Source organism: Loxodonta africana, chromosome 1 (genome assembly GCF_030014295.1).
Source record: "Loxodonta africana isolate mLoxAfr1 chromosome 1, mLoxAfr1.hap2, whole genome shotgun sequence".
Taxonomy (NCBI): domain Eukaryota; kingdom Metazoa; phylum Chordata; class Mammalia; order Proboscidea; family Elephantidae; genus Loxodonta; species Loxodonta africana.
This window is the reverse complement of record NC_087342.1, coordinates 106,193,740-106,215,081: the sequence shown is the minus strand read 5'-3', so window position 1 is coordinate 106,215,081 and position 21,342 is coordinate 106,193,740. Positions and strand designations below refer to the sequence as shown.

Sequence of the window (21,342 nt, the reverse complement as noted above, 5' to 3'; positions counted from 1 at the left end):
AAGGTCAAAGAAACAAAACAAAGCTCCATTTGAGTGTTTTCTATGTCTTTTCCTTCAAGAGTGCTGTTAACTCTTTTAAAAAATAAAAAAAATAAATAAAAACCTACCACAGCTCCGTCCATCCTTAGCATGGGCTTCAATCTGCTCCATTTAAGAACTTAATTCCAGTGGTTATTAGAGGGAGTAAGGCCTTTGACCTGCCTTCGTTACATGTGTGTTTTTGTTTTTGTTTTTGTTTTCATCTTTCTGTCAATTTCTTGGTAAATCTGGGTCAGCAGCATCTTTCCCTGCTAATAAAGGGACTAACAGAAAGGGATATCCTTAATTTGCCCTAAATTATGCAAGTGAGGCCACCACCATCACCAGTGCACAAAGTTCTAAGAGCACTGCCTGCACGGCGAGGGGAGCCCTTCCAGAAAGCCCCAGCCCACAGTACACGCCGTCCCCGCTCTCCAGGTCGAGGATCCTGGCGGCCTCTTTATTTTTGGCTACCCCATCTCACCAGGACTGAGACGACCTCAAGGCATCCAGTGGGGCCCTAAGCACCTGGAGGAAGGGAGGCAACACCACCTTCCATCTACCTGCTGCTCACCGCCTAGGGGACCCCTAGAAGTTCCCTAGCCCCTGGCAGCTGAGGCCAGCTCTGCCGGGCGGTCCACCCTGGTCCTTCACTCCAAGCTGCCATTTTGGAGCGTGGACGGCGGGGAGCCCTCGCAGGCCGGAATCCCCGCGCACGCAGCGCCACGCGTCACCGGAACGAGGAAGCGGGGGCGGGGAGGGGGCTTGCAAACAGGAGGGGAGGGAGTGTCCCGCATCTCCGTGAAGACACCGAGAGTCTGGACCTCAGCAGTGAGAAACGGCGGGGGAATAGGAAAAGAAGCCAGTAATGGTCTCAAACCTCATCTCCACGAGAGAACCCTTCATTCCCCCCTTACTAGCACCCCTCCTCACGCCCTGCCGGTCCTAGGCCTCAGCCCTGGTGCCTTCTACCTGTCGTCTGAGTCCACACGCAGGGGAAGCGCGTCCCCGCCGCTCCGAGCTCCTTGCCGGGAACCACCCGGCTTCCGCGAACCTCAGGGGTCCTGGCGGCCTAGGCCGGGCAGGAGGCGGGGCGAGCGGCCGTGACGCGGCCGTTGCCATGGGAACGAGCCAGGCGCCCAGGCGCAGGCTGTGAAGCTAGAGCTGGAGCTGCCGCCCGCCAGCCTGCCCGCCTGCCCGCACCAGGCTCTAGCTGCGGGTCCTGCAGCGGGGTTCCCAGAGCGGTAGGGGGAGCCGGGCCGGAGAGAGGGCGGAAGCGGGTGCGGCCTCCGACTGGGGACCGGTCCCGCGCGTCCTAAATTGAGGCCCGTGAGCCGCCACAACAGCGGGGGACTCAGACAAGCGCAGAGCAGCGCCCGCCCGGCCCCGGGACCGCGCGCCCGAACACGCCGCCCAGACACGGACCGCAGGGTCTGCCCCGGCCCCAGCGCCGCTGGACCTCAGCCCGGCCCTCGACCTCGGCGCCCCCGCTGCCTGCCCTCGTTCCGGCGCCCTTCTCCGCCTCAGTTTCCGCCGCCGCTGCCGCTGCCGCCTCAGCCTCCGCCGCCGCCCCCATCCGTCCACGGCCCCAGCTCCGGCCCCAGCCCCGGCCCCAGCCCCGGCCCCAGCCTCGCCCGCGGCCCTGCAAACCTCGGCCCCGGCCCTGGAGGTCCAGCCTCAGGCACAATGCTGCCCAGCTCCATCCAGATATCGGGGGAGCCGCTGTCAGGCGCCGAGGTGCGGGACATCTGCCGCGGCCTGCGCGACAACGCTGTGCGCCTGCTTTCACTGCGCGGGTGCCGACTCTGCGACCGGGACTTCGGCCGCATCTGCCGGGCCCTGGCCGGGGCCACGTCCCTGGCGCAGCTGAACCTTAACCTGGGCGTCGTGTCCAGCCCCAGCCGCATCAAGCAGCTGGCAGAGGCTCTGCGGACCAACCGCTCCATCCAGTCCCTTTTGTGAGTGCGCCTTCTCGGAAGGGGCCCCCAGGCACCGCGCCCCTCCACGTACTCTCCCTGACACCTTCTTACCCCCCACACGTTTTCCCGTACCTGTCTGCTCGCCAGCTTACCTTCTCACCCCTTCTACACACATCTCATCCCTCTGCCCATGCCTCCAGGACACCTGGACTTTGCACACGTGCACCCCACCTCAAATGAGATGGGATAGCCACCCCTTCCAGGCAGTGCACGTCGTAACTCCCCGCCTAACCACTGCATTTACTTCATGGGGGCAGCTCTTCAGTTCCCTAAAAAGAATAGGCCCTTGGGACTGGACCCCCTTCCCTACTTTCTGGTCACCAGAGGATCCCAGTCCACCACCCCATACCCCTTCTGTGCCCCTCCCTGTGCTCTGTCCTGGATCCCAGTACCTGCTGGAGAAAAGAAACCGAATTCCCCTTCTACCTATACTCATTCTCTTAAAGCCTAGAATTTTCTTTCTTCCTCCCCAGGACTCTCCCAAATGCTGTGACTGAGTTCCCTCCCCACCCCCAGGGCTCACAGAAGGGAGGGTAACCCATAGGGGAGGTGCCCTTTCCCCTTACAGATAGAGCTGACGACTGTGATGACCTTTTTCCTCTCACCTCACCCCTCCCCCCAGCCTGCATGGGAGCCCCCTGACAGATGCTGGGCTGGCCTTGCTGAACCCAGCTTTGGCCCTCCACCCAGCCCTTGTGGCTCTGGACCTGGGGGACTGCATGCTGGGTGACGAAGCCATCAACCTCATCTGTGGCCTACTCCCCCCGGATGGGGCCAAGTCTGGTGAGCAGGGCCCTGCTGAGGGCATGGCTTGTGTGGCCTTGATGAAGAGCTAAGTGCAGCGGGAAAGGGGCATAGCCCAGAGCTGAGGGCCCTGGCAGTGTAGTGAGAATGTCTTATAAATCTTCTCAGGAGAGGAAAGGATTGGGGGCTAAGCAGAGTGGAGACTCTGGAATTCAGGCTGGTGGGGGTCAGGGGAATCTTGGGTCCTTAATGGCCCTGGAATTCTGTGGTGGGAGGTGGGACAGTCCAGAGACATGGGATGGGGGAGGGGCTTGAGGAGGGTCTGACCCTCCCCATCCCGGCTTCTCACTGCCAAGGCTTGAAGGAGTTGACGCTGAGTGCCAATCCTGGCATCACCCCCAAGGGCTGGAGCCGCCTTGCCATTGCTGTGGCCCACAGCTCCCAGGTTCGCGTCCTCAACCTGGACTACAACCCCCTGGGTGAGGTTCAAGAACCCCTTCTATCCCAGCCATCCCATACCTTACCCAAGAACCTAGGACCATTAGTTGTCGTTGGTAACCCCCATGCTGGGAAAGGGAGTGATGGGGGGGAAGCCTGGGAGGTGGTAGAGGAGCTAGATGACTAACAGGTAGATCCATGTACCAATTGCCCTCCTCCCTTCCTGACCACCCACCTATTGTCCTCTTTTCCTGATCTAGGGGTGGGTTCTAAGGTTGCTAGGGCAATGGGGAAGCTGGCCAGGAGGAGGGGTTAGCTGACTAGCACTAACTCGCAGGTGAATATGTGCTGTCTCCCCAGGTGACCACGTGGCAGGGATGCTGGCTGTAGCTGTGGCCTCCAGCCGCACCCTGGAGGTCCTAGACTTGGAGGGCACAGGGCTTACCAACCAGTCAGCTCAGGTGAGATGTCACTGTGTTTGGGGACAAGCTAGGGGGTAGGGTGGAGGTTGGCTGGTGTGTCTGTGGACACACCTAAGGAGTGACAAGTTGCGGAGTCTTAGGATCTGCCTTAACTGTGTCCATCCCTTTCCACACTTCTCTGCCCCAGACTCTGCTGGACATGGTAGAGAACTACCCCACAGCTTTGCGGAGCCTGGTGTTGGCTGAGAACAGTATTAGCCCAGAGCTGCAGCAGCAGATCTGTGACCTCCTCTCTGAGGGGGAGGAAGAGGAGGAGGTGGCAGCAGGGGCTAGCGACACCCGGGAGCGGGAGAGAGGGAAGGAGCCTGCTGCCCACCAGAGGGGCAGCAGCTCCTGGATGTGCCCCAGTGGTAAGAGCCCAGAGGGTTGATCAGAGCCAGGCCCGAAAAAGGCTTGGTACCAGGGAGAGTGGGTGTGGGAAACGCAGGCCGCCCCTTAACCTACTGGTGGTCCTCACTGGGGGAACAAATGGTAGCCTGAACATCCCTCTGCCCCTCCACAGATCCCAGCTCTCAGATGGTGTTAATGACGTCAGGACTAGGGGACAGTCTGTTGGCAGAGACGGAGATGTGACCCTCCACTTGGGCTTCCACGCATCATTACATTTGTCTGTGTCTCCAGCACCTTGCCCCAGATACCAGGGTCTGGTCCTGGGGCTCGGGAGGGAGCACAGCGGGTGGTGCCTGGGGCTCTGGCAGCTCTGGTTGCGTTGTGGGAGGCTCTGGAAGCTGTGACTGGGCAACAGCCTAGGAGCGCAATTAAACCCAGGGCAATGCCTCTAGACTTGTTAGCAGCTCTGGCTGCAGCCCGCTGGTTCGGAAGAAATTTTATGAACTCCACAACCTGGTGTGTGGCTGTGGTCACTTGGGACTGGCAGGAGGGGAGGAAAACTGGAATTACCACAAAGCACCACTAGGGGGCAGTGCCATCCAATCTCAGGGCAGTGTCCACAAGTCCCAAATCTTTCAAACAGGCCTGGCCCAGGCCTCAGGGCCCTAGGACCTTGGGTTCTGGGATGACACCTTACACACCTCCAGAGCTGGCCTGGACCCTCCCTCCAAGAGGGCTCAGGGGCCCCACCAAGGTTACTAGAGGTGCACCCTCTCCCACCGCCTGATGCTTTGTGTCCAAAGAAGCCCCAGGCAGGTGGAAAAAAGGGGAGCCACTAGCAAAAACTAGGATGAGGGTCCCCTGGAAACACTCAAGCATGAGGAGAAGAGTGGGAGGCCATTAATGTATAAATTAGGCAATACCAGTAAAATAGTTTATTTGATTTTAAAATAGTCATCAATGTGAAATTTTCCCCAAACTGGGAGTAACAGTCTAGAGCTAAGGTTGGGAGGGAGGCCAAGCCTCACCCACAGCCCAGCTTGAGGCCCCTGAACCCCACCCTCCACTCCCTTCCAGAGGGAGGCAGGAAACAGCTGAGGAGAACCCTGAGTCAGCCTCTCCCTCACCCCCTAGAACCAGCTGTGCCAGGCCCGTTGAAGGCAACAGCTCCTGTAGAGAATCCGCGGGGAGAGGGAAGCAGGCGCAATACAGAAACTGGGGGTTAATAACCCCAACCACATGCCCCGCACAAACAAACAAACAAAACTGGTGGATGTGAAAGGAGGATGAACACTGGTGTAATGAACCCTCAGCTACCCCGAGCAGCCCAGTCTGGGCTGGCCGGAGGGAAGGTCTTGAGACTCGGCTGCAGTTACCTTTGGAGAATAAACCGTCCAAGAAGAAAAGGGAAAAACCATGAGGCAGGCTGGTGCCAGTCAGCCGATGCAGATGAAGGGCTTACTGTGGCCCAGGCCTGACCGCACCCTCACAGGCCTGGGGGGAGAGGGATGTGGGTCTGGGCTGGGGACCCTGAGCTGCAGGGGCACGGGGCCTCCTTGTGGTCCCCGTGCAGCAGTTAAGAGGAAGGCAAGCAGGGGGCCTAATTCAGCAGGTTGCCCTGCTCCTGGGCCTGGGTCAGGCTATCCTTGCGGTGTAGGTGGTGAACCCCCATCCTCTTGGGGCTGCGCTGGGGGCGGCTGGAGCTGGGGAGTGGCCAGGCCCTGCCTTCGGTGTGGGAAGTGGCAGGCCTCTCCTCTGTGCCACTATCACTGGGTAGCAGGCTCTGGCGCTCCTCCTCAGGGCTGATGGGCAGGTTCAGCTCTTCCTCTTCCTCCTCCCTGGGAAAGCCAGAATCAGGTTCTGTTGGCAGCAAAAGCCCATGCTCACCAGGTGGGGAAGAAGGTGCCTGAAGCTCAGCATCTCTGTCAGTGGGGCTAAGGGCAAAATGGCGCTGCAGCTCAGGGAGCGCATCACGTCCAAAGGCAGTACGCTGGGTCACAGCGGCAGGTGGTGGCGTGCGGTCCACAAATGCCCGCTGCCAGCTGGCCAGCAGGTCCTCCTCAGAGCTAGCTGAGCTGGCTGGGGCACTGAGTACTGGGGCGGATGGGCTGGCTCGATGGTGGGGTGAGGCCTGGACTGAGACAGGGCTGCCGGGGACTGGGCTGGGGCGGGCCCGCTCACTCCCCTCCTCCACCAGGCTCAGGGAAATGGCCTGCCGGGTGGCGTAAGTGCAGTTGGGCAGGGGGCTGTTACGGGGGATCCGCACCTTATCCTCAGAGAACTCTATTACCTTGCGACCAGGATACAGCGGGTGCGGTGGGGACGGGGTAGGATAGGGACTCAACTTTTCAAAGGCCGGCAGGGGCAGCTCCTCCTCTGGGGAGCCCCCAGCAGGGCCCAGAGAGCCACACTCCCCATTGGGCTGGGGGGCAGGGCTGTCAGGGGCTAGGGTACTGGCTGGGTCACCCGGGGCATTCCCACTCATGTCCACATGCACAAAGACGTCCTCAGCCAAGTGATGCCTGGCACTGCCCGACTGGGCCGAGTTGAGCAGCAGAGACTCTGGCTTCTCCAACACGCGGGCAATGACAGAGGTGGGCACCACGGCCCCTGGGGCCAGGCTGGGGGCAGGGCTCGGACTGGCGGCCTCTTGATCACTGTGCAGATGCTTCCGAACCAGGTCCTGTAGCTCACAGGGCAGCTGGGGTAAAGCAGCATGAGGAAGGAAGGGAGTCATGAATGATCCCAGCCTAAGGAAGCTTACTTGTGGCAAAACTAATGGCTACCACCCAGAAGTACCAGCTTGTGCTTGGCACTATGCTGTCTCCTGTTCGCACAGCACGCCACGGTGTGTGCTCATTTCACAAATAAATGGAGGCTCAGTAGGGGTAAAATAACCTGAAGCTTTTGATTAGCACAGCCAGGATTTGAACCCACATCTGCCCCTGAGGCCCATGTACTCTCAAATCTCTCTCTCCCACCTCAGAGATGGCTTCTGCCCAAACCAGACATAAGTGCGAAGTATTTGTACTCACCAGCAGCCTTAGAAGTTCCTCCCCTCGTTTTGCATGCCCCATCAACCCCAGGCCTAGGCCTCTGGGATCTAGAGTTTGCCCCTTGGGGTAAGGGGGTCAGGTGGGCCTAATCTTCTCTCAATACCCTATGGCTGACAACTCTGGCCACCCCCTCCTTCCCGCATGGGATCCTGAAATTAAGTCCTTCTCTCCCTGCCTTTGCTCTAAAAATACCAACAGGGTTGGCCCCCTAGCCACGGTGATGGGCCCTTGATTGCACAGGACACCAACCAGTGGCAGAGCTGACTGTCTTGAGAGGGCATAGAGGTGAGGGGAAGGCAAAGTGGAAAAGAGGGAGTTAAAGGTAGGGGGAGGGAGAGATTGGCACAGAAACTGGACCTACAGGACTGGGACTGGGAAGGGGTATCAGACTCACATCAGCGAACTTGTGGTTTCGGAAGTGGGACTTGTTGCACTTGAGCAGCTGCACAGCCAGGTTACAGTCCAGCCGGTACCGCTCCTGCAAACATAGCCCTGGCTCAAAGGCTAGCCCTGCACAAGGCAGCCAGCCACAGGTGAGAAAGGACCTGGCTGGTGGGCCCCAGAGCAGGTACAGGGCACATACATTGAGTTCCTCCAGCTTGTTGATGGTGTTCTTGGCATCCAGTAGCTTGTTGGTCAGCTCCACGATCTCCCAGTCCAGTGTCTTCTTATCTATCTCAGCCTGCTTGATCTGAGGCACAAAACTTGTGGTAAACCCAGCACACATCCCAACCAGTCCCTCCCCTCCCCCGTCCACCTCCTCCCAGCCCAGAGACACAGGAAGCCACAGGTGCTAGGGCAGCCAAGATGGACAGAGCAGAGACAGATGACGGACAGACAGAAGACACCAGGGCACCTTTCCTGCTCTCTAGGCTGGCTGTGGGGCAGGGGCAGAGGAGGAATGAGGGCATCCTGAGCGGGACCTACTGTGGCCTGGACCAGTGTAAGGGCTGCCCACCACTTGTGGGAGCTTCAGGGGCTCTAGGCACCAAGAAAGGCAGCTGGCACCTCAGAGGCAATAACTGCAAACCCTGGGGCTGACACCTATGGTGTGCAGGTGTTCCCAGGATCAGGCAAAGAAGTGGAAGAAGGGAAAGGGGCTAGGAGGCAGCTGGGGGTGCCTGTGAGATTATCTAGTTAAGCAGGGAGGGAGCTACAGACTCAAAAAGTAGTCTTCCGATCTTCAGCTTGACTGGATCCCTCTCCCCCCGCCAAAAAACTGGCTTGGGCCTGCTCCCACTGCAGCTGAAGAGCTGAGTGTTTAGTTGTGACATCCATCAGTGCCTCTGCTAGAGCCAAGAGCAGCTGCCCAGCTGTCTCCCAGGAGGGAGGCCCTGACTCTACTGCATGGGCCTCAAACAGGGAAAAAGAAAGGGGTGGTGCCCTTGAGGGGCAGAAGAAGCAGCCAGGGCCCCAGCAATCCCAGATTTCAGCTGAAGAGGAGGCCAGGGCCAGGGAGAAAACACACAAACTCAGACGCAACTGCAAAAATCCAGCTGTGGCTGAGAGAGGCCTGAGAGTGTGGCAGCAACGGTGGCAGCATGAGGGGAGACGAGAGAAGAGAAACAGTGTGAGCATTAAGACAGTCCTGACTTGCACAGCACACTGCAGTCCCCTCCCCACCATGGCCCTGGCCCCCAACTCCTCCCCAAGCCCCAGGGCAGACTGGCACTCCCCGGCAAGTCCTAGGCCCCCTGCTCTGCCATGAGCACAGTGCCAGCTCCACTGCCCTCCGGGGCAGGTTACCAGTGTGTGCAGCTTGTCCTCCAACTCCTGGTTGGTCCGCTGAGAGGCGGTGTAGCTGTTCTGCAGCCTGTAGAGGGTACAGGGAAGACCCCTGGGTCAAGATCTGGTTCTTTAGGCCTCGTTCTGCCCCCTCCTCTCTATGGGGTCTTGGACAAGTCATCTCCTCCCAGAAATTATTTTTCTCATTGGAATCTGACGATCTCCGAGCCCTTTCTAGCTAACCTCCTATGAATGGGGAGACGTGTGCACATGTGTCCTAGACCCTCGCTGTTCCCACACCTGCGGAACTTATCCTTAAACTTGTCCAGCTCCTCACGGCTCTGGCCCAGCTCCAGCTCCAGGCAGTCCTGCCCGATTTCCAGCTCACGCTCCAGGGCCTCGGTGCGCCTGGTGGCTGAGGCCAGGCGCCGGCGAAGCTCCTCATTCTCCTGCTGCAGGAGCCTGGCAGGGTGGGCGGGGTCAAGGACAGAATGGGCATCAGAGCTCTAAGGGCCAGCCCCAGAGCCCCAGGCTAGGCTCAGGAAGGCGAAGGGAGGACAGGAAGACAGGAAATTGGGGGCAGAAGGACTCCTTGAAACTTGCCCTCAGTTTGGGGTAGCACATTCAATAGGCCTGCTGGCCCTGAGAACACAGCCTGGGCAGAGGGGATGGGTAGGAGATAGCCTGACACCACCCTCCACCTCCCCACAGTGGGTAAGAATGAGGAGACAGAATCAAGGGGGGTGCAGCTCCCATCTCAGTTTCTGATTACAGCCCAAGGCAGCCGGTCACCAAGCTCCCAGCTCCAGTTTCCCCACCACACAATCAGGCTTCTCCATTATTAATCTCTTGGAAATCCAGCCCAGCACTGCCCTATGTCTCCAGAGGCCTCACGTGGCTGACAGAAAGGGCCTCGGGGAGGCAGCTGGCAGAAGCGCTGCTCTGTTCCCTCTAGGGCCAGAAGCTGGGGCAAAGTTCCTCAGCAAGAGCAGGACCCTCAGACTGAGCCACTTCCTGGCTCCAGGCTGCCTCTACCATGTAAGGAAAAGCCCAATTGTACCAACGGTCTGGCCTGGAGCTAGGAGGGAAAGAGTTGAGTGAGTGGGCTGTTTTGGGGGCAGCAGATACTCACTTCATCCTGTCTGCATCAGTCAGGGACTCCTGGACAAAAAAGAACAGAAGCTGAGTCTCAGCTCTAGACCACCAGCCTCCTGGTTGGCCCACCCTCCAAACAGTCCTGGAAAAGACCCTGTCTGAAGCCCAAAGAGTCTCATAGCAAGGATGGGCCGCAGGGCCCCCTAGAGATGGAAGGGAAACCAGTAATGCCCAGACAAGACTAGACTACCCTCTCTCATGCCAATGAGAATATTCAAGAACCCCTTCCAACCCCACTCTGACCCACATGAGTTCCAAGCCCTCTCTTAATCCTAAAGCTAGTTTCAAATGGACCCCAGTAAACATGCTACCTCTCTCCAGCCCTGGGAATAGAGAGATTTTCAGCTGTTCACTGGGCTCCTCCACACAGGCATGGCAGAGACCTTCCAGAGCAGTGAAGAAGTCAGGCCAAGCTATAGAATTCTGAGCTCTGACAAAGCCCTCCCAGCCCCCTGGGGGGAAGACGGGGTAGAATGGGGACCATACAGAGGCACGGGAGGAGCAGTACATGAGTGAAGGGGAGCCTCTGGGCTAATGATGACTGAGACGAAGAAAGTGCCTTGTCTTGCTCTTAACCTCCCACTCCATCCTCCCCAAACGTCTATGCTGGTCATGGTCCAAGAGACAGAGCTCAGCCAACCAAAAAGCCAAGCTAGCAGCGTGCAATGGCAAAAGAGAAATATCAAGGGACCCACTCCAAATGGAGCTGTTTCAGAACTTAAGTCATGGGCAGGAAAATGAGAGTGGGTGGGCCAGACCAGGCAGTGGTTAAGATCATGGACTCTGGAGCCACTGACACCTGGATTTGATCCTGTTCCACCACATACTGGTTATATGACCTTGTGCAAAGTCCTTAACCTCGTTAAGCCTTAGTTTCCTCATCAAAACTGGGAAAATGCCCACTGGGTAGCACCTAGCCTAGTTCCTGGCATATGTAATGTTCCCTGAACTGAAATAGGCAAGTCATGGCATTTCCACCCTGAATCTGACCAAAGTGGGCTGTGGCACCCCAATGCTCAGCATCTGCTGACCATCCCTCACGTTCTTTAGATGTGCCCCAGGTATCGCAACAAGGTGGAAGTGTGGCCACAGAGGGAATACTCCCCTGCAAAACTCACTTCCTCCCTGTGGTAGATTTAGTGAGACAGGATAACGAGTTTGGAGGATGTTTGACAGTCGACTGTAGGCCTCCTAAGAGCAGATCCTGGCTCTAACACAGTTCCTGACAGGGAGTACATATTTAACAAATGTTTGCCAAACAACAAAGCTGAAGGAAGGGCCAGATTTCCTGGAGACAGTGAAGACAGCAGCTGGTCTGGTGAGGAGTAGCTGGAGCACCACCTCCTCACAGGCTCCAGAGGGGCCGTAGGCTGAATGGCTCTCCGCCACCACAGCAGGACTAGAGTCCCAGCCCCCAGCAGGTTAGGACTCCTCAGTATGTGTTCCTGCTGAGCTGCCTCCTGCAGGGAGCGAGACTGTATGGCATCCTTTCTGCCAAGCTACGAAGACTCAAGGTTCACCAACAAACGGACGGACATATATTCACGGATGTCCCCTAGGAGTCTACATTGCCCTCACTGGTATTGCTGCAGCTAAAGGACCCCAGGCCTGGATCAGCAATGCCATACTCTCTCAGGCAATAGAAGTCAGCCAGGCACCCAGCCTCAGGGGCCTGCCTCTGCCAGCCAAGGCTGGGCTACCAGTCTTGCCGACCTCCTGCTCCAGCCGGGATCCAGGGGCTTCCAGCCGCAGCTCCCGATGTTCGGGTGGTGCCTTGCGGTAGGGTTTCTTAGCTGGGGCTGCACTGGTCATTCTGGGAAGTAAGGGCTCCTCAACCTGCTGAGGGGAAGCAAGGAAGGAGGAGGCTCAGAGATGTGGTCAAGAGGCCTTTAAACTGAGACAAGAAGATAGATGGTAAAATGGAACACACGTAGGAGCCACCACATCAACAAATAGGCCTGGGCCACTGTGGAGTCGTTAGAAGGACTGGACTTTGTTGTGTCCATCTCCAGGGCTCAGGGAGTGCTGGAGGGTGGGGCACAGGTCCAGTGGAAAACAGACAGGAAGGCAGAAGCTGACTGCGAGGCCCAGGGCAGGGTCCAGGGCCTGAGCAACGCAAAGAGTGGGTTACGCCCTAAGTCTAAAGAGCAGCCCATCACTCTCTTGTGAAGACCTCAGAGGGAAAACTTTTGTCTTCTATGCCTCAGTTTCCTCAACTCTAAATTGGAGATATGAAAAGCACCAACTGCACAGGGTTGTTGTGAAGATTAAATGAGTTAATTAATGTAAAGCAGTAAGAAGAGTACCTGTTAACTTAGAAAATATTCAATAAATATTAGCCTAAAAAATAATAAGAGTTTGAGTATGTTCATACAACAAAGGCTTCTCAGTGGGGATCTCCAAACTTAAGAGAGCTCTCTGGTTAGGGCCACTGACGGCTGAGCCCCTCTGGTCTCCACCACTCTCTTTTAACCAGCCCCCACCAAGAGGGGCCACCTGCCAGCCTCCCCAGATCAGAGCTAAGAGGGGGGCACAGGCCTCATCAGAGACATACCGTCTGTTTGTCGGCAGCTCCCTCTGTTCCGCTGTCCAGGAGTTAGCCCTCGGCTCTCTGCATCCCACGGCCCCTCCACTTCCTCTAGCCAACAGCTCCTGAAACCAGAGAAGGGAAGAAAGTGGAAACCAGGTGTCAGCCGCCTGTCTGTCAGTGCCACAGGCCTGCCTGCCTGCCTGGCCCCTAGGGAGAGCCAAGCAGGAAAGCTGTAGTGTAAGGGGTGTGAGGGGAAAAGGGAAGAGGCGGGGAGAGGACTAGAAACATTGGGGTCCTGTCATTCTCCAGAAGACACTGTCCCAGGCCTACATGACAGACACACATGTGTCTGTGTATGTGTTCCAGGTCTCAGCTTACCACATGCCCAACTCTAGAATAGGTCCAGTCCCTATCCCTACTCCACATCTGCCCTGTTCACCTCATGGGCCTCTTAGGGTCTGAAAATAACTAAGAGATTTAGGGAACATGAGTTGCAGAAGAGAACACCAGGGGAAAAAAAGCCTAGTAGAGACCCAGGAAGATGGGCAGAGAAGATGCTGGAAAGGAGGCGCCTCTGCCCTAGCAATGTTTCCACAAGAAGCCTAAAGACTTCTTCTGTATACAGTGATGGTCAACAGACTTTGCAACAAGGAGGTATTATGGAGTGAACTGTGTCCCACAAAAATACATGTTGTAAATCCTAACCTCTATGCTTGTGGTTATAATCCCATTTGAAAATGGGTTGTTATTTTAATAAGACAGGATTAGTGTAGGCTGTGTCTTGAGTCAATCTCTTTTGAGGTAGAAAAGAGATTAAACAAGCAAGCAGAGAAGCAGAGATGGGGGAAGATAGATGCCATGACATATGAAGATTACCAAGGACCCAAGGAACAAGGACCTTCCCCTAGAGCTGACGAAGACAGCAATGCTTTCCCTAGAGCCAGCACCCTGAATTCAGACTTTTAACCTCCTCAACTGTGAGGAAATAAATTTCTGTTGTTAAAGTCACCTACTTGTAGTACTTCTGTTATAGCAGCACTAAATAACTGAGACAGGCGGTTACGTCCAGAAGGAAAAAATGTAAAAAGACAGCAGTTTAGAACAGTGGCTCTGAACCAGGATAATTTTGCCTACCCGGGGACATTTGGCAATGTCTACAGACACTTTTGGTTGTCATAAAGGGGAGGTGGAGGGGGGCAGCAGCATGCTACTGGCATTTAGTGGGTAGAGGCCAGGGATGCTGTTAAACATCCTACAATGCACAGGAGAGCCCCCGCAAAAAAGAATTATCACTGTAAAATGTCAACAGTGCTGAGGCTGAAAAACCCTGGTGTAGAGAAAACCAAAATCTGGCTGGCAAGACACCTGGGTTACAGGTTCAGGGCCACTTCTGACACACTGTGTGGCCCTGAGTAAGTCCCTTCCTCAGTGGATAAGCTTGCTCATCTACACAGAGGTGGCTGGACTGAGTGACCTGTGAGGTCCCCTCCAGGCCCCACCTGTAATAAGCTGGGCTGCAGCACGGGGGCAGCAGCCACCACAGCGATCAGTGGCAGCAGTAACCTTAGGTGGCCTTCTGGGCATAAAAACAATGTTCCTCACCCCCATTCACCTAAACAGAGCTGGGGGCTGAAGGAAGCCTTTCGGGCTGAAGCATGTGTTCCTGCTGTCGGGACATGCCCTGGCCATGACTCCTGTCACATTCCAACAGGGCCTGGGGCAGGAAGAATGGTGAGGGGGTAGGGAGGGCGGAGATGCAGGAGTGGCCTCCCGCCTCTGTCTGGGCAGCCTTGTCACTGGCTTGGGGTTCTGGGGGAGCTGGGGTGGGGCAGCACAGGCACGAGCCGCCAACCTCTGCCCCTTTGATGGTGAAGCAGAACGTGTCCCCACAGGGCACAAGCAGCATGCCGTGTAGGGCTGACTCCCTGCGCAGGAATCTGGGCGGGCCAGAAAGGACAGCACATTCCTGGAGTGTGGGGGAGCAAATAAGTTGCCCCCACAGGTTTCCTAGCCATCCCTCCAGAAGCCCCAGGGCAGGGGCTCCTTTGGCTGGAGGAGAGGCTGGGGAAGTCCCAAACCAATCTGGGTGCCTGGGTTCTGATACTCAGACACAGGGAGCTTATGTGAGCTGGAAAACGGGTAGGGCCAGAGTGAGACAGAGGAGTAAGAGATACAGGCAGTCAAGGGCTTCAACAAAATCAAGGGGAGGCTCCCAACAGCTGGCCTTTGCCTTCTCCCTCCCTTAAGGAGAGACCTGTCCCTGCTCCTTCCCCATGAGCCCCAAGTCTGCTGAGTAACCCCTTTCTCCCTGAAGGCCCCTTTGTGGACCCCTCCCTCTATCTTCAGCCTTTTCTTGGCTTCCCTGCCCCTCCAATGCCCACACTGCCCTCGAGGCACCAGGACTCTACCAGGGGTGGTGGGCAGGCAGGGAGAACACAGACATGCTCAGGCAGCTGGTAGTTCTACCTGTAAGGGGAGCTGCCTCACTCCATTTCCCACACCCCTGGCTCCAGTTGTCACACATCTTACAGCTCACCCTGCCTCGCCTACTACAAATGCCCGACTCGGGGTCCCCCTCCCCACCGCAAAGCACATATTCCCAGAGATTCCATGGTCAGAGATAACCTGCCTTGCTGAGGGGGAGACTGGCATGGATGTGGCTGGCAGGGAGATCAGTAGAAAATCCAGGCATTAACAGTCTGGAATGGCTGTGGGGACGGGGGATATTCTCTCCCGACTAGGGCCTACTCTTTTCAAACACTTCAGAATCACAGGGAGGGAAACCCCTCCCACCTGAGGAAGCAGAAGGCAAGGCCCACTAGGGAGCCAGTCCCCCAGGAAGCCTGCAGTACACCCAAGTCCACGAGGGAGCATGTGCCACTCCCTGTCCCAGGTCCATAAATATGCCAGACACCCAGACCCTAGCCCAACTCCTAAAATCTGCTAGGTGCCCCAGATCCAGCCCAGGAAAAAAAAAAAAAAAAAACCAGCCCAGGAGGGGTCCACAATTCCAGCACTAACCAGGAAACCCAATGGGCCTGGCAGCCCACAGTCCTTGCCTGAAAGTGCTGCAGGGAAGGAAAGCACAGAGGCAGGGAGGACAGCGACCGTGGTATAGCGGTGTAGCAGAGAACAGACAGAGAAGCAGCTGCACACTCAGGCCCACCCGCTGGGCAGAGATCAAAGGGTGAGCAGAAGGCAGCAGAGCAGTCCCTCCAGGAAGACCTTACCACCAGGTGCTGCCCCTACTGGCCCCATTTCCTCCACCCAAAGGTTTCCCAGGCTACCATGGAAAGTTTCAGTCCAAGGAGGACTCTCAGCCTGGTGTTTAGAAGAGGCGACCCCTGGGGAAAGTAGCTGGACAACTCAGAATGGGACATGGGGCATGATGAGCAAGCAGTAGTCAGGGAGCGCTTTAGGGGCCTCTGGATGCTGAGATGGCGGCAAGGTACCTCCAAGAAGATGGTCTTCTGGAGGAAGGTCTGGAAATCAACAGGGAAGAATTCACTCTCACCCCACCCCAAACTACCTGAGCCTCAAGATGGCTACCCGGATGTGGGTTACTGTATCATGTGCTGGCTGCAAGAATAGCTATACCATGGAGAAAAGCTGAGGTCTAGGGTTAAAGCTCTTGCTGACCCAGACTGGCCTGGGGCTCTCTGAACCGTCCTGCAGCAGGCACTGTGGAAGGAGCTGCCAGAGGAGCAGTCACCCCTCCTCATCTCCTGAAGGTAAGGTGAGAAGGGAAAGCAGCTTTCCTCGCCCCTCCCTGCCCGCCTCCTTCCTCTTCTGCAGAGCAGCCATTCTTCACTTTCTCAGAATCAGTTCACAGAAGAGCCTCCGCCCTGTGCCCCCCGGGGTGGCGAGGGGGTGACGGCTTCCTCACAGCCATGTTGCCATCTGCTAGTCAGTACAGGCCGCCTGGTGCCGCCTGCCCTGTACTAAATACCTCCCCCCAATTACAGCCCCATGGGGCACGATTAGCTGCCTCCAGAGAACAAAGTCTACTTTCATCAGGAATGGGACTAGGCACGCACAGCGAACCTACACTGGGAACCCACTGAACAGCTGAACAGAGTGCAGACAGAGACAGATGTAAGGAGAAAGCTACACCAGAAACTGGCTAAGCAGGGTCCTTTAATCCAAGGACAATTTGCCAAGCATCGCTCTTTAACCAGGAGACGGGGCTCATACCTGCTCCCTTCTGTGAGTAGGGAAAAGGGATGTATGTGTCTGCAGCCAGAGGCTTCCACCATGGCCAGAGATCACTGCTGCTGGAGATGGAGTGGATAAGTGGGAAACTTCTGAGTTCGGATTCTTTCCAAACCACTATCCTAACTACTCCTCCTAGCAAACGCCCGTAGGCGGCAACAGCAAAAGGTTCAAGTTCAAGAGCCAAGGATGCCCTCTCACCTCATCCTGCCATCCTTTCTGTGGGTCTGCCCAACACCCAGGGCAAAGTCAAAGAGTCAAGGGTGCAGGACAGGAAGGGAAGGCCAAGCATGCAGCTTACACCTCGCTCAGGGTTCAGAGGGCTGTGTGCCGTGGGCATAAGAGAAATTGGAGGAGTGTGTGAGGTATGGAGGGCGCCACATGCTTGCTCACCAGAGCCCAGATTTCTACAAGACACTAACAGGCTCCGCAGCTCACAGTGCAGCAGCTCACAGTGCAGCCGGCACACAGTGGCTCAGGCTCCGCCCACCCCCTTGACACTGGCCAGGCAAAGGGAAACAAGATTGAATCCAAAACAGATGTGGCTCCTTGGCTTTCCAGATTTCAGTCTTCCCCTGCTGGGCATCAACTCCAGCTTTCCAAGTTTTGCACTAGCACCTCACTCCACAACTCTACTGGGTCCAGCTGCCCAGCCCTAGAGAGAGACAGCCTCCTCCCCTCCCCACATCACCAACATTCCCTTTAGGTGATTATGGCCCCAATGGTTGATCTGGCCTCGAACCACTTCTGAACCTACTGACGTGCCTCTCTGCTCACAGGTGTCACTCAATCAAGTAAGTGGGAGGCATTCACTGAGGGGTCAGTGAACTCAATCTTCAAAATTGAGAAGGACCTACACTTCACCACAAAAATTATTAAAGCTCTTCTTGGTAATTCATCCAAGAAAAGTCAAACAAAAGTTAGTAATTGTTGTTGCTTCTAAAATGAAAGGAAAACTGGCGCTGCTTCAGAATACTCCAGCTATCCTGTGTGCTGCCTTAAATCCCCTGGAACCAGCAGGATATAAGTAAATAACAAAAATAATCAGAAGCCCTACCAAAAGCCCCTAATCAGCCACCAGAACATGGATGTCTGATCACACAGGGAACGAGGCCTCCCCTGAGGCAATCATCCCTGGATGCAGAGTCTCTGAACTCTGCCAGCCTGGGGGAAGCTGTGCCCCTTTGGGGGCAGGCTATGTTCCTGCCTTACTACATCATTCTGGATGCTTCTCAAGCCTCCAAAATCCAGGCTCTGCTTTAACTGAGGCCCAGGAAACACAACCAACTACCCTGCAGGGGCCAGCCCTGTGACCAGGTGACCCATCAGTGGCCCTACAGATTATCTGCAAGGCCCCCCGCCCGCCATCATTAATATGTCCCCCCACCCACCTTGCCTGCCAGTGAACAGAACAGCCCCCGGCACTGTGAGCCGAAACTACCAAAGTCTTCCCTTCATTGTCCCCCTGGCGCCCCTCCTGCTTGCCACCAGCCCCGTTTCCGGCACGCAGCTGTTCTGAGATACATGAGCAAAGCCCTCAGCAATCCTGGGCGCGTGGCAGGCAGGCAGCCAACAGCTCAAGGGGTGGGGCCTGGGCAGAGACTGTTCTTTGCCAAAGACTAGGCTGGAAGATGTCAGTTTGTGCCCAGGTAGCCATGCCTGCCACCCCTCTGGGCAAGTACAATCTCACACACTTCTGAAGGCTGCCTTTGGCCCTTTACCTGGCCCCCCACCTGCTCTAAAAGCGGAACAGACTGACAGGTGTTTGAAAGTCAAAATGGTGGGAGTCACTCTGCCCAGAGTAATCCTGAGGACTCAGAACTAGTGCTGCTAGCCTGTGAGAGCTCACCTGGCTCCAAACCTGAGCAAAGATCTCAAATTCACCCACTGGCGTATCATCCAAGAAAACACTTGAAAGGGACGAGGCAGCTGAAGATGGTTGATGATGACTGCATGGATCAAACCCGTCTCAATAAGGGAGGTCCAAAAGAATCCCCCAGATCACAACCAGCACTTGACATTAGACCAATGTTCTCTCCTAAGGAAGGACAAAGGGAAGAGATGGTCCTGCACCAGGCTCGGCTCCCGGCCCTTTTGCTTTCCTGGTCAGGGGCAAGCCACACAAACCCACCAGCCTTCTAAGAGTCCCTGCAGCACCTCCACCCTCTTGCACATTTACACACACCTCATGCCAGTAGTCCCTGCCAGCCCAAGGGGAACAGAATCCACTCAGGTTTCAGGTCTTCATGGTGCAGCCTACCCAATACTGCACTGCCTCCAGAGTCTGTCTAGAGAGTTCCCTGTAGGGTGCACCACAGAGCACTGAGAGATGGGCTTTCCTGTGATCTCTAGACCCCCTTCTCCTTTCTGAGCTGGGAGGGAGAAGAGAGTTCAACAGGAGCTCCCCGGTGAAGCCTCCACTCACCGGTCTCCCAATCTGAGGTCAGGACTTCTCTGGGCCAATGGTGGAGTCCAAAGCCAGGTGCTACCGCCTCTGGCTGAGGCACCCTTCCCAGCCCTTCTTGGCTAAAGTCCACCTGAAGCTCCAGACGTGGAAGGGGGTGGAGGACTAAACTCCACCCACTCCACCTCCCAGAGCAACGGTCACCAATAGGAGCTATACCTTAGATGGGTACCTGGGTTCTGGGCTCCAGCTTTCAACATGAGTAGCTTCACTCCTGCCCAGGGAATTCCCCACAGCCAAGCCAAAAGCCAAGGTTTTCCTCAACTTCTCCAACCTCAAAGGAGAACCTTGCAATGGATCCTGAATTATTCGGGGACACTAAAACCTTCCCCCTCTGGATAAAGGGAGGAAACTATCTGGTCTAGAAGGAAATTTCCTCTTCATTCCAGTTCTAGCTGTCTCTGAGGCATGAGAAGCAGAAGCAGCATGGTGATGGAGGGATATTCTCCAACTCCATGGTGCTGAGAAGCACACACATTAACACACTTTAAGCAATTCTGGTTTAGGGGAGAAGTGAGGGGAGAGGGATTGAGGTGGGGACTGCAGCAGCAGGCTGGTAGGTGGCCATGCATGAAGCCTCCCTCTCCTGGCTGTGAAGGGGGCACATCCCCACCATGTGCAAGGAGACTAGGAAAATGGAGGGAACCTAGCAGTAAGGAAGGACAAGAGAGTAGAGGAGATGGCATGATGCAGGCTAAGGGCAGAAGGTGGCCAGGCTAAGGGGAAGAATGGAGGACAGAGGCACTGCTAGTGGTACCCCCAGGGCTGGTTAGCTGGCCCAGGTCAGACTCACAGGGTTAGTGTCTTCTCCCCAGCCAGCCCGCTCTCCTGGTTAGCACGGTTAACGACAGACTCATGGCAGCCGCCCTCCAGGCACTCCATATAAACAGAAAGCTTGCTTTGTGAGCAGCCCAACTCCGGAGCTGCAAAGAGAGAGCAGAAGGAACGCCAAGCTGTAGGATGCCTGTGGGTACATACTGCATTTCCTAACAGGGGAACGGCCTCTGACTTACCACCAGGCCCTCAGGGTCTTTCTCCCATCCAGAAATCATGCTGGATACAAGTACAGCACTCACCCTGCCACCCAGGGAGTCTGGCTCACTCACTCCAGGTAACAAGGCTCTCTGGTTGGTCCACAAAAAGAAAAGGATGCCTTGCCCAGTCCCTGAACACTGCTGCCAGGCTGCACCAGGGTTCCGGGGAGGCCAGTCAGGAACACTGAAAGCTGGTCTGTAAGAACAAAGCCACCCACAGCTGCAACTGCCACCCATCCCCAGGCCTGTGCCAGCAGAGTCCATCCCACCACCACCCATGGTCTCTGAGGAGAAGGGCTGGGGGAGAACCAGCCCAGGAATCAGAGGCTGCAATAACAGCTACATCAGGAAGCACAGTACAATGGGGCAGTGTGTGACCCGGCTCAGAGCTTGGTCAGTCAAGGCAAGAGGTGACACACTGCCACCTCACAGTTTCCAAAAGGCCCAGAGGGATGGCGCTTCCCAGGGAGCTGACCCCGGAGGAACCACAGAGCTCCCCAGACTCCAACAGGTATGATTTCAAGCACTGAGAATGAGCAATACTCAGGAAAGCAAGCATTCCCAACACAGGAAGCCCAAGGAACAGCAGAAATGACTCTTTGCTGAAGCCTCCAGAACCACCCTGGGGAAAGTAACACATCTTGACTCAGAGATCTCAAGGCAAATGCAGCCACAGCAGTGGAGTCCCAGAGAGCCTACAGGATGTGGCAGCAGGACAGGAAAGCTACAGATAAGCAAAGAGTGCTGATGTCAATAGAGAAGGCAAAGATGTTGGCAGGGAAAAGCCAAGAGTGGGATTCTCTCTTCTGTTCTGGGAAGCCATGCCGTCGCTGTGATGACATGGGGCAGAAAGGAGAGAATACAGCCACCCAGGCCTCACATATGGGCCTGGTCCTTCTCCCAAGCCTCAGGTCAAGATGAATGCAGGCAGGACATGCCTCCAATCAGCTTCCCAATAGCCTACTCACTGGGCTCCCCACTGGGCTCTGACAACAGCCCAGAGCTCAAAAAGACCAAGGCCTGATCATGGAAGAGATGAGACAACCATCCAGAAGAGAAAGAAGACAACACTTCTTGCTGGCCCTGACCTCTTCCCCAGGCTGGTAAGAAAGCACAGCCACTGACAGGATACCTTCAGAATCCTCATAGACAGAAGACGCAAAAACACAAGCTGG

At 56.2% G+C, this 21,342-nt stretch overlaps 2 protein-coding genes across 11 annotated transcripts in view; one reads left to right on the top strand and one right to left on the bottom strand.

The window, feature by feature from the left end:
* Positions 1 to 1,667: 1,667 nt before the first annotated feature.
* LRRC73 (leucine rich repeat containing 73) lies at positions 1,668 to 4,931 on the top strand. The gene is made up of 6 exons (XM_003403898.3): positions 1,668 to 1,976; positions 2,620 to 2,780; positions 3,098 to 3,220; positions 3,540 to 3,640; positions 3,789 to 4,011; positions 4,164 to 4,931. Exons 1-6 carry the CDS (start codon positions 1,705 to 1,707, stop codon positions 4,232 to 4,234), a joined length of 951 nt encoding a protein of 316 aa, XP_003403946.1. The 5' UTR covers positions 1,668 to 1,704; the 3' UTR covers positions 4,235 to 4,931.
* Positions 4,932 to 5,591: 660 nt separating this feature from the next.
* The window catches only part of TJAP1 (tight junction associated protein 1), a 47,702-nt gene continuing 31,951 nt past the window's right edge, over positions 5,592 to 21,342 (bottom strand). For 3 of the 10 annotated variants that reach the window (XM_064286519.1, XM_064286504.1, XM_023545484.2), the window contains 9 exons: positions 12,482 to 12,579; positions 11,641 to 11,766; positions 9,905 to 9,933; positions 9,073 to 9,234; positions 8,794 to 8,860; positions 8,531 to 8,560; positions 7,631 to 7,738; positions 7,442 to 7,525; positions 5,592 to 6,692 (listed from right to left, as the gene is read on the bottom strand). In XM_064286519.1, the coding sequence (XP_064142589.1) occupies positions 5,592 to 6,692; positions 7,442 to 7,525; positions 7,631 to 7,738; positions 8,531 to 8,560; positions 8,794 to 8,860; positions 9,073 to 9,234; positions 9,905 to 9,933; positions 11,641 to 11,739 (1,680 nt within the window). In that variant the 5' untranslated portion in view covers positions 11,740 to 11,766; positions 12,482 to 12,579. The other 7 variants (XM_064286529.1, XM_064286511.1, XM_064286525.1 and 4 more) reach the window with 6 other exon arrangements.